At 40.6% G+C, this 13,299-nt stretch overlaps 1 protein-coding gene across 1 annotated transcript in view; it reads right to left on the reverse strand.

The window, feature by feature from the left end:
• The window catches only part of LOC139915138 (protein unc-13 homolog B-like), a 188,117-nt gene extending 180,060 nt beyond the window's left edge, over window positions 1–8,057 (reverse strand). Inside the window, exon 1 of the mRNA XM_078285327.1 lies at window positions 7,919–8,057. Coding sequence (XP_078141453.1) covers window positions 7,919–7,940 — 22 coding nt within the window. The 5' untranslated portion in view covers window positions 7,941–8,057. The remainder of the gene's footprint in view (window positions 1–7,918) is intronic.
• Window positions 8,058–13,299: the final 5,242 nt, after the last annotated feature.

Below are 13,299 nucleotides of genomic sequence, written 5' to 3' on the forward strand. Positions count from 1 at the left end.
GGAGGGTAGAGTTGCTAAATAGATGACACATACACACACACACACACACACATCCATGTACTGCAGTACTCCAATGACTACTGTACAGTCATACATTCATTCCTTAACCCCTGACCCTAACCTAAACCCTCACCACTACAGGCCTAACCTTAACCTTTATCCAACCCTAAACCTTATTCTAATCTTAACCCTAAAACCAAGTCCTAACCCTGAACCAACTAATCCCAAATCCTAAATTAGTTTAAAAAGTGAGGACTGGCAAAATGACCTGACTTCGCAAAAATGTCCTCACTCCGAAGGTCTAAAACTCAAACGGCTTCTCACAAGGATAAAAGTATAACACACACACACACACACACACACACACACACACACACACACACACACACACACACACGATCAAGTGAAGCAGTAGAAGACTTTTGTTGTGTTAATAACTGTGTGAGCATGAAACTGGGCTCTGTTGTAAAACAGGATGCATGCTCAGTCAACTCTCCCTGTACAAAATAAAGGGTAAACACACACACACACACATACACACACACACACACACTGGTGGTACCCTGCTGTTTGTTGTCGAGTTCCCAGACCGTGGTACATATAACAGAAAAAATGATGATGTAACCCTATTAGCCTGAAACCTGCATCATGGGTAATCATCCCCCATCCTGGCGGCTCTACGGGAGGCTGCGGCCCCTCTGAGTGTTCACACCAGGCCATCAGGAAGAGGGGCGTGTTTTCAAGCCAAGGGGTACAATACTGCAATCGTGGCAAATCTAATGCTATTAAAACCACAAATTAGTTAATGATCTGGGTTGTAATTTCTAAAACTCTGCTATAATATATAGTTTAGATCCTATTTAGGGATTTATGATTCATTGTCTCAATTAAATAATCTAATGAGTCAAAATTGGGCAGTAGACCATAATTCAGTAATTGTTGCTGGCATGCGTCCATCTTGGACCGAGCCAGTTGAGCCGGGATTGACTCTGACTGTTAATATGTTACTTCTGATTCAGGATATCTGCAGGTTTCAGACAGCCAGATTGAGGACTTTTAAGACCCATTTAATGCCACCAGGAATTTAATTTAAGACCAATTAAAAAACCAAAATAAAGAAACAAAGCTGGCGAAACCAGACTATTTTCGACTGAATATCGCTTATCAAAGTTGTGAAACAATAATAATGGGCAGGATAGGAAAAAGGACAACGGGAAATTAAATTGTGAAGGGACATGAAGTTCAATTCTATTTAGTAAAGCAAACAGGATGCTTATAGTACTACTAATTGTCATGTATGGTGCCAAAAAACAGACCTATAATTACTGTATTTAAAACAGTTTAACACTTTAAGGCCTTAAATTTAGGTAATTTATTTAAAGACTCAAACGTTTTATGGAACCACGGACACACTGTGAATCGTGCAGCTGACTACAGGCTAGTGTTACATTACTTCTGATTGGTGGAGCTGACTACAGGCTAGTGTTACATTACTTCTGATTGGTGGAGCTGACCACAGGCTAGTGTTACATTACTTCTGATTGGTGGAGCTGACCACAGGCTAGTGTTACATTACTTCTGATTGGTGCAGCTGACTACAGGCTAGTGTTACATTACTTCTGATTGGTGGAGCTGACTACAGGCTAGTGTTACATTACTTCTGATTGGTGGAGCTGACTACAGGCTAGTGTTACATTACTTCTGATTGGTGGAGCTGACTACAGGCTCTTGACTCACATCCAAAATGCCAACAATGTGGCAGGAGGAAGCTACACTAGATACCGAGAATAGGAACTGAAATCATTTCAGGCGGCACTTTATGAACGATCAATGATGAACGATCGATAGAGGCTGCATCAATATATCAGCTTTATACACAACTATATTCTCAAATCTCCATGACATTACATTACATTCAGTCTCTCCAAGAAGTGTAAATCTTTATAACAGACAAACTCTGCACCACGTCCTCCAACTTCCCTGGTTGTTCAATTTTTCTGCTCTTCTATTGTTCATTTAAATGTCTTGTATGTTTCTGTATATTTTGTTTATTGCCAGTATACATTATATTGTTTTACACCTTGTTGCAAACAACATTTCTAATTAGGCAAAATAAAGTCTTGAACTTTAACATGAACTTTTCTACATTAAACGCACATGAATCTTCACACAAATCAAAACCAATCCACAAAAAATAAAGCTGATATTTAGGTGAACCATCACTTTAAAGCTCCTGGTCGGTGGGTCAGCTGGGGTCAGGTGATTATTATATCACAATCCTCTTTAATATCCCACATGGCTTGTGTGGATACACTACCAGTCCCTTACAATTAAGCTTAATGGATCAGAGACATCTCCACTGCAATATACAATGGACAACAAAGACCTGCATGAATCATACTGAATATAAAAGGCAGATTAAAATGTAGCTGGTGTGTCAGCATTGGAATTTTGACACAAGGAACAAGGCATGCTGGGAGAAGACTGCCGTTTAAACAAGATAGGCTGGATGACAATATCTGCACTATGGACTACAAACTGCCGCTGTTGATTTGCAGTGAGTAGTAGGGAAACTGCCCTACAATTGAAGGATCATGATTTAAGCCCCTGTGTCAGCAATCATCCTCTCTGCTGAAGTGTCTTTGAGCGAGACACTGAATCCCTTCCAGCTGCAGAGAAGCTGCTCTGTAGCTGAACCTGACCTCTGACCTCCTTGTAGAGGAGGGGGCAAGCGGAAAGGGAAATTTCCCTGTGAGGATCAATAAAGTATGATGTTATTATTACATTAAATAATCAGTGGCGGGGTGAGGCAATATCAAACTCATTATCAGTCAGTGCACTTTTCTCTGAGATGTGACAGTTGGACGCCTGACTTGCGCGTGTTCATGTGCTTTTTGGTCTGAAATAAAAACAAACATGGAGGTGACGGAGCATCTGACTTGTGTCTTGCTGCTCATCAACAGAGTTGTTACCAGTACCTGAAGAATGATGAGGAAAGGCCATGCATGAGGTGATTAATCAAGCTAAAGCTCAAGTAAGCAGTTAACTATCTAGGGCACTATTACATTGTCATCCATGTTGGCGAAAGCAACTACAACTCAGATTTCCCAGACTTCCCGGATTAGGGAGGATATGCAAGTGATACTTCCTGGTGGGAAAGTTGTATATTTGATAATCCCAACAGCACATCTATGTACAATTACTCATATTACATGTACAGCTAAGTTCAGCACCATGGACAGCACACAGACGAGAGCTGATGGAGCTTTTCACTGTGCAGAGAGAAATAAACAATCATTTGTGCCTGTCTGAAAGCATCTCTCTTTAATCGGTCTCTTCATTTGTTTTTGTTTTTTTCAAAACTGGCTATGAATGGGTTTCTCTGAGCACTGCTAAAGAAAAGGGGCAAGCTGAGACAAGTGTCCAGCAGTAAAGATGAAGTGTAAAGAGAGGTGTGAGAGGCAAGCGAGGCCGTTAGCAGGGAGCAGCAATATCAAGAGTGTGAGGGAATGAAAAGTAGGTAGACCCTGTCCCACATGAGAGACAGCCCAATATGCACACACACACACACACACACACACACACACACACACATACATACACACACGCACACATACACAAACAGGACAACAGCAACAGCAGCAGATGGCCAGGGGATTATTCCCCCTCTATCCCCACCCCCTCTTCCCAGACGGGCCGCTGAAGCTCTACTTGTCTCTGTCATTTGAACACACTCTCCGTGTGTGTTTGCTGACCTGGTCTGGGCTGGTCTGGCCTCACCTACTATCCTCACCTATATCATCTGGTGGCCTATAAAATACTTTAAATTATTACCTCTATGAATCATAGCATAAAAAAACTCGAAATTCAACCTCTAATTTCTGTACTGAGCGGCACAAGGGACAGGGGGATTGAATCCATCGCTGCAATCACTACACTACTGGATGGTAGAAATAATAATAATAACAGATTGTTTTTGTATAGTGCTTTTCTAATACTCAAAGATGCTTTACATAGTAAAGGAGATACACAAAAAAACACATGACAAAACGTCCCCCTTCAGGAATTTATCTTCCAATAATCCCACATTATTGCAGAAAATTATTTCTTGAATGCTGTAACAACAACATTCAATATCTTTAAATATCATTATATCATTTCATGCCGAAGAATTACATTTCAATTTTCAGTGTTTATCCTAGAATTTGAATAAGACGCACAGGTATTCATTTTCCCAGCTGTTTCAACCAGTTCTGTACTATAGCGCTGTTTGGACCAGGTCTCCATTCTAACCATATTTCTCTGATTAACACACCTTCAACAACAGAGCAGGTACTAATCAGTGAAATCAGCTGCTGTAGAGACTCTTGGGTCACTCTTGCCACTACCAGCCACTTAACGCTCCCTTCCCCGAACCCGGCCTTGAGTCTCCTCCTTCCTGGTCCCCAATCGTGGACTGGCCTCGGTCATCCTCCATCAGAGGCCGGAAACTGAGTACCTCACGTCATCCTCTCCCTACTGAACCACAGCCCCTCTCCTCCACTCAGTCTAATTGCTCTTCAAAATTCTCTCCCTTCTACCTGTCTCCTTAGCTCTTCGTTGTGCACTTCCCTCTTCCAGGGTCATTTTATAGTCACAGGAATATTAACAAGGCACTGTAGCTTGGACCCTTGCACTCCTTACTAATAGATGCTAGTTGCACTCTTTTAAGTCATTCGGCATAAGCGAATCAGCTAAATGTGTAAATGGAAATGTAATGTTTGCTTCATCCAGGGTTCCAGTACAATCAACTCAAGAGTTTCATTCCACAATTTGACACCTAAGTGATTGCTTGAATTAAAAAAAAAGCCCCTATGGGATAGGACTATGACTATAACTGAATAAGTTAATAGCTATCTCAATTAACTTACAAAATAGCAACATGTGGTTTTGAAATATTGCGCAACAATCTTTTGTTTTAAAAATGGATATATAGGATTTTAGAAAGAAAACCTTAAATTTCCTATACAGTAGCCTGACTGAACACTCAGCAAATGATGCAATACCATTATGCATTTATTCCGCTGCTAATTGCCATCCAGAAATAGCTGAGTGTGGGTACTGACTAAGCTGTCAGTGACTGTGTCCTCCCATCCTCAGCTTTTCATTTCACAGGCAGTCACTCCACCCTCTGCCTCGGCTTGCCGACATGGTGGCTCAAAGGGCCCTTGACAGAACAAGGAACGAGGAAGGAGGAATGAGGAAAAAGGCTTCGGAAAAAGCATCGCAGCTCTCAAGGAACAAGGAAGTCACTCTTCCCTGATAAAACTGGTTTGTGTGCATTTCCTCCATTGAGATGGAAAGGCTGGGTTCCTTTCCTTTAATCAGGCGGAGCACATCTGCCATACCAGGGAAAAAAGGCAGTCACTTCACTTACGTCAAATATGATATTTTGTCATCTTTGCAGCATTAGCTCAGATGTGGATGAGGGGATGAAGAATTACCTCTTAGTAAGACAACAATTCATCAAATATTTTAATGAACTTCTAACACAAAAATGCACTTCTCTGTCTCACACAAGTTCTCTAAAGTGTCTTCAGTATCATTGAAACACATGGGTGCCAACTTCTGAACATGAACTTCCACTTCTGCCCAAAACTGTTTGACCCAAAGCAGCTATAAAGTTGATACAATACAACAAGTTCCCCAAAAAAACAATCTTTAAGGAGAACCCACCCTGAAATATTCACATATGTTCTCCATATGATTCACAGAAAGTTCCATCAATGCTGGTGAACATAAGCAATACTCTCCCAAACTCTCTTCAACCTATGAAACAGTATGGTCTTTTTTTATAATTCTACTTGGCAGAGCCCACCACGACCCAGCTGCGCTCCAAACCACCCCATTCCCCCCACCCACCCCACCCCACCCACCCCACCCCACCCACCCACCACCCCACCACTCCCACCCTCCATCTCATCATTCAGTAATAGAGGAGTTTGGTAGTGGGCTTTCCAGCCTCAGGCAGCACTCACACCCATGATGAGAAATGGTCAAAAACGATCTGTGAGAAACAATACGCCAGAGGCTGAGAGTCAGAGATAGGCAGACAATAGTTTGATGTTGTGAAAATCAATCAACACTTCTATGAAAGAAGAGCAATTTGTAATCTGGAAAAGAGCCAAAATTTTAAGTAAACTGGTGGCATTATAGCGTGCATCCTTTCATTAACCTTTAATTATCCAGGAAAAGTTGACTGAGCCTTTTTTCAGCAACACTTCGCTCCTCATTCTTTCAGTTACACACACACACACACACACACACACACACACAGTCACACCTCTGAGCTGCCCAACGCAACCACAGTCTCCTGCTGTTGGCCACTGACCAGCACCACTGGAACAACTGCAGATGAAGTGACTTGCTCAAGGGCACCTCGGCAGGAGTTTCTGTGGGAGGACTTCCCGGTGGCTCAGTGGTCAAAGGCGCATATATACCATGTAAACCTGACGTCCTGGGTTTGAATTCGGCCCAGGACCTTTGTCGCAGGTCATACCATGGTCATACGATAAGGTTTTTTTGCCAGGTATAGGCTATGGCTTGCTATGTGTTGCTAAAACATGCTTTTGTGTGTCTTGCGCTTTGTTCTGCTTCCTTATATTTGTCTTGCATCATTCTGTTCTACAATTGCATGTTGATCAGTTAGATCTCGTCAGGTTCATGCTCTGTAAAGTCCTTTGAGACAGGCTTGTGATAAAGGGCTATAGAAATAAATTAACTTGAACATTTCTTATACCTGGCAGGTCACTTAAGAAGAAATTATTTTCAGTGGCATAGAAACTCGGGGATAGATTAGGCCTTTACCTGAAGAATGACTTTACAAAAACATTACTTAACAATTAAACCAACAAATAAAATGTGCAAAGAAGATAAAATATCACTGCAGGTTTTACAGACTGTTGTTATGAGGTCAGGAACCTCCATCATATCAGCAGTGGACAACATGCCTCGTCAATATCAAATATTTAATAAAAGTCCAATATCATTCTGATATAAATCGATGCATGGTCTAACTCTATAGCAGGTGCATTCAAATACACATTTTCAGATGTTGACAATGCTCTTTGTACGTACACCCACAGGTAATAATCCTTGTTTTAGTCTTTGCTACAGCTGTGGTCACCATCTCAGCTGTCTTTGTTCATCACTTTTCATACCGATACAGGTCTTTAGCTGTCTGTGAAGTTGACCATACCAGCCACTTGTTAGCCTACATGTAGCCTAGGAATAAAACCGAATTCAACAGAATATCCAACTTGATCTTAACCCCACCGAGGCCACTGAATACAATATTCAGGGGATATTATATTAGTGGCAAAAGGCATTATGTGAGCTACATTTGTGGTTTGTCAGTAATTACACCTGTCACACATATGAACGACGGAGAATGAGAGAACAGACGCACAGTGCGTGTTTCCTTATAAAGCATCCTAAGCATATTCACATGAAAACCTCAAAAGTCTATAGTGCATAACACCAGTCTGCTCTGGATACACAGTTCATTCACAAGCACGCAAGTTTGTGCGCAATTAGTGGTCGACCAGGGCAAATGAGATTCCACAATCACTATAATATCATTCCTCTAGGGAATTATAGTGTCAGTAATACTCAATGGTTAATTTATAGTGACATTATAGTACAATCTATGGTATTCCTATAATATCCCTATAATATTTTTGTAGGAACTAATAGTTTTGCTGTGATAATTGTAGGCTACAGTACCCTAAAATATATTATAGGATTATAGCTCTTTTTCTTAAGGGCAAATTCAGCAAACCCTCAAGTCCTAGTTAGGCAACCGGTTTATTTAATTATCTTTTCATTATCATCATTATTACTTTAATTGGGACAAACTCCAGCAGAAGAGGGACCTTACCTCTGACACACAGCAGAGACATCGCAGCGGGATTTCGTGCAACAGTTCCTCCTAAAGCGGTGCGCCTTCAGTGAGTTCGCTGCCCGGCTGCCTGTTGCACAGCAGTCATGTAGACTACTTCAAAATGTCGTTTAGTCTCCACTTCATCACGCCGTCAAAGAAAACTACAGATGTGAGCTCAGGTAGGCAACCCAGGGGCTCCTGGGGGGGGCTGGAGATGACTGTCACCAGCAGAGAACTACAGGCTGAAATCCGGTAAAACGGGGCGGCTCTTATGCTGCCTTCAGGTGCTGTCGGAAATATGGCAGTTAAGACTTGAGCGCACATGAACACATAGCCTAGGTGTCAGCGCGGTATGACATAATGCCACATTCATGTCACGTCAGATTTAACGAAAATACGAACGCAGACAGGAAAAAATGTTCAGATCAGCCTCCTAGTGGTACTGGGATTTTTAGTCGGCTCTTATATTCCCACTTGGCATCACGAATTGCAGAAGTGTGTCAACACAGGTGGAAAATATGGAAGCGAATCCCCCAATGATGGCAGTCCAGATCAAAATCATCAGTCATATTCACAATAATATCATCGACTCTATGATAAACGAGCGATAGGCCTATCTGCTGTAGTTTGTTCATGGTGATTTTAAATTCATAAATTAAAATTATTTTCGATGTGGGCATTCCAACAAGACACTTCCAAGCTGTAATAACAAGACGCCATCCCGTTCTTCAGCTTCTTTTGACTTTAACTAGGCTAAGTTAAGTAGGCTAAATTAAGTAAGTAATTTATAAGCCAAATCTAAAAATAACAAGGACCAAATAGCTAATAGCCTACTATCTAGTCTTATGAGTACTAATTGCCACCACTTTCCCCATGAATGTAGTCAAAAGTTTTGGTGGCACATGATATCAGATGCCATTCCTTTAGGATTTATTGAATTGATGCCCCTGCATGAACGGCCCAACAAAGAATACGACTTGGAGAGACAGGATTTGCTATGACAATAGGCAACCTTGTTGATTAGGGTTACTCCCATAGTGTATGTTTGTTTTCATTCCAACCAAGGACTACAGCAGTAGATTTCACTGATTAGTTCCTCCTCTCTGGTTGAAGGTGTGCTAATAAGTGAAATCACCTGTTACGTGGTTGCTTATCCCTGGTCTAAATGTGATGTAGGCTATTTTTATTTTTCAAGAAGTGATGCATTTTATCTAGCATTTGAAGTAAATAATTAGCTTTGTTGATTCTATTTTCACTCTATATATCTTCTCTTGACTGTGCTGCAGCACAAAACTACTATTTAAAATAAAACCAAAAATAAATGTTTGCTACAGGGTCCGTTTTGTTATTTCTTCCGACCACTTAATGTGCAACAAGTCGTACGAGTGCTAAATTGGGAAGTAGGAGTTTACGAGAGGACACCTGAAGGCAGCGTCAGAGCTACCTAGCGCGGATCAGCTGGTTGTCGAGGCAGAGACGCGAATAGGTATGCGCCTACGTCATCACGCTCTGAGGTTTAGGTACAGGTGGAGACGGTCTGTCGGTAAAACCTCCTTGGTCGGTACAGGGCCTTTTGGACCTCGTGAAAAATTTAGCAATCCAGTAATTTTAGTGGGATACAACTTTCCGAGTAGATAGTCACACCATAGGAGGAAAAAAAATAATTTAAACCAACTTTCACAACTGAGTACAGAGACATGCTATACTGCAAGCATTTAGGATACAGGAGTTGTTCACTAGTTTTTAATTAAAAGTTACCAAAGTCAACCTGGAAGCCACACTTCACGAGGAAGTTCATATCCAGTTTCATTACCATGTGATATGAAAAGCAGTATTAGACAATTCCATAACCAAGTCAAGGTTGTTCTTAAGCAAGCCGCACCAAAAACTAGCCCAACACTCAAGTGGTGATTATAGTGCACTAATGTCAAACAAAGCTTAAAAAAAAAGTTTCTTGCTTAGTTTCAATGTACTATTGACCTTTATTTTAGCTCTCATGTCCCAAGAATATTTGTGTGCAAAGGATGTGCTCGTTTTACAGCATCCTCCTGTTGTGAAGGCAGCTGAGACCCACTATGATCTTCAGTTGCAGACCCAACTATGCCAGGGTATAACTGAAATTCAGTGGCATCCCCATCAGCAAATGACATATTGAAGCTGTTAGTTGGCCCAATAGAGCAGGTTCTAGTCATGGATCACATGGCCTCCTCAGTATTTGCTAGCTAAGAATGCAGTAGAAAGTGAGGTCCCACACTCCAAGTAGAAACAAAAATGTATTTTATTTTTCCACAAGACCATCACTGTAGCATCCCCAGCTGAATGATGGTCTAACTCTTAAACTGATGGTTCACAAAGTGTTTATTTTTGAGCAAATAGAAGACACTGTAGCTCCATGAAAACCGTGAACACCCCTTGAACACACCGTAACAGCTACGAAAGGAAACAAAAATACAAGTATTACCATCTTTTCACATTCTGATGATAGGCTTATTGCACTATAGCCTTACAATATTCAACAAAACGAAAATCATGTATTATTAACCTGACTAAAAACAAATCAGTTTATATTCCAATCATGAAATATCACATTTTTAACCCGTTAGCTTAGTGACAACCTCTGATAGAGTGCTATAGGTAAGCATATTTAACTTAAAATGAAATATTAAGTCATTTTTATGTCACATATGCAGCTTTAACCTTATATATTGCAGTTACTGCAAAACACACAAATGCTGCATTTCTTTATACTAGCAAGCAAACTCTACCGAGATAAATGCCCTTTAAGACCGACAGCATTGCCTTGAATTGAGCTAATATAGCAGCCTTGCTAGCCTAAACGCACTAGCATAAAACTCAGCAAAACTATAAAAAAAAAAGCACCACAACATGACTAAACATTAAACACCACATGAAACGAAATGATGACAAACCTTGTGCCTTTATCAGCCAGGTGCTAAACAAACAAAATAGCCAGCATTTTCTAACGTTAGGCAGACATCGTGCCATGCGGACACACTTCACGATCTACTATACAGATTTTTCCGTTTTCCGGAAAGACTCCTTCAAAATAAAAGCCCCAACCTTAATATCTAAACTAGGTAGCTAGGTACCTGAGGCTGGGGCTTTGGCCGGTAGCTAGGCACCTGAGGCTGGGGCATGGGCTGGTGGCTAGGTACCTGCTGGCGTTGGTATGTGGCAACATTTCCCCCTTGGTTGTATCCACCATCCCAACTAGGATAAGAACCTGACTGGGCAAAGTATCCAGAACTTTTAAGGGAATCCATTCCATTTTGAGCAGAGAAGCCATCACTTCCAAAGCTGGACTTAGCAACAGCTATGTTGTCATTTGACAAACTACTCAGGAAGTCACTGGGGCCGTAACTATTGATAGAACCCGAATTTGATCCATAATTAGCAGTAAGTGGCTGGAAGGTGCTTAAGGATTCATCAGAGCCACTGTCGTCAGGCTGGTATCCTGAACTACTCAGTGGATTGGCACCAGGCTTTTCAGAATAGGACTCAAAACCATCATGGTAAGCCGCAATCAGATGCAAATTTTAAAAAGTTTCAGCTACAAAATGTTACACTGAGAAATTTCTCATATTGTCTTGTGACAAACTATTATCCCCATATTTTGTTTCTCAATCCTGGGACAAAACCAAAAACTTGTGATGTATGATTGTCAATATCAAAGTCAGTTTCTCATTTTGTTAAATTGGATTTTGAGATGTGACTGTGCCTGCCTTAGGTTGTCCCGAGTTTTCAGGTGGGATCTTACCCGTCATTGGCTAACCAGCCTGCCATACTCGCCTATTGCGGGATACAGATTAGGCATAGAAGCCACAAGGTGTTACAAGTAAATCATTGGCTTTCTCCAGTCATTTGGTATAAACTTCTATCAGTAGTCAGATATTGGAACAGAGTAGTCTTTCAACAGTCATTCAACAGCTACTGAAAGTCAATTATATGTTGGCCTCCTGATATTGAGAAGGTGCAGTAGTGGCCCTTTGGTGTGGTAACTCCTCAGTCTATATAAGTCTCTTAGCTTGGTGAGTAACTCTGTCGCAGAGGAGCAGCAGAAGAAAATTGAAGTGTGCTTCAGGAAGTCAGGAGAGAGCAGGGGAGGATGCTGGGTGGCTGTTCCCTCTCAGGAAAGATGGCTCTGCTTCAAGGTTGTTTGATATCTCAGACCTGTAAGAAACAGTAAGAAACTGTAAGAAACAAGAATAAGAAATAAATAAGAACAAAGGATAGATGAAGAGTTTAATATATAACATATGTATGTAATGTTAAAGTTGTGGAAGTGATTGAAGGTTAAAAGACAAAATCTGTTCAAAAAAGGCACACACGGAAAAGCACTGGTGTCGAACAAACATCCATATCTCAAAAACTACAAATCCCATCACTTAGATATTTGCATTGTGAGAGAGATAAGAAGTATGTGAAGAGTTTGATATATAATATGTGTATGTAGTGTGAAAATTGTGGGAAGTACTACAGTTTAAATACTGCAAGTGTAAAAAGAAAAAGCTGTTTAAAGTAGGCAAAATTACTGTAAAGCAGTAGTGTTGAACAAACGTCCCTAACTCAAAAACTACAAGTGCTATCACTTAGATATTTAGATTGTGAGTGACAGAAGAAATAGCCAAAGAGTTTGATGTAAAATATATGTATGTAGTGTGAAAATTGTGGGAATAGTGACAGTTTAAAAATGTGTCAAAGACAAGGCTGTTCAAAGGAGAGAAAAGTACTGTAAAGCACAGTTTTGCACTAGTGTTGCACAAACGTCCCTAACTCAAAAAGTATAAAAGCTATGAGTTAGATATTGACATTGTGAGTGGCAGAAGAAGTAGCAGAACAGTTTGATATCTAATATGTGGATGTAGTGTGAAAGTTGTGGGAATCATGACAGTTTAAGAAAATTGAATATTTAGTAAAAATCACAGCCTCTACAGTCTGTAGAGTCTGCTAGAGTGAGTGATGACATCACATGCTCTAGCGTAGCTCCATAGAGTCTCATTATAAAGGTTGAAAAAACTAAAACAAATTAAAACTGTGATTACTCAAAAAGTACAAAAGATATCAAAAAGCTGAATTAAAGTGATAAAGTACTAAAAGTGGTGACCCGTTTAAAGTTTGAATGGAGTTTCTAGCTTAAAGTATGAAGGAGTAGTTAGAGTTCAAAGAGGGCATGGTTTGAACATTCCGCCCATAGACTCCCATTATAAAAAAAAGTAGAAAAAAGTAGAATATCCAATAAAGTAAAAGTCAGATCACTGAGAAAAGTAATAGCACGCCATTCCTAATGAAGATGAACATTGTAAAGTTTGAACAAAGTCTCTAGGTGAAAGTATGAAGGAGTTGAAACTCGGCAAAAA

The sequence above is a fragment of the Centroberyx gerrardi genome, chromosome 8, assembly GCF_048128805.1.
Source record: "Centroberyx gerrardi isolate f3 chromosome 8, fCenGer3.hap1.cur.20231027, whole genome shotgun sequence".
In the NCBI taxonomy this organism is placed as follows: domain Eukaryota; kingdom Metazoa; phylum Chordata; class Actinopteri; order Beryciformes; family Berycidae; genus Centroberyx; species Centroberyx gerrardi.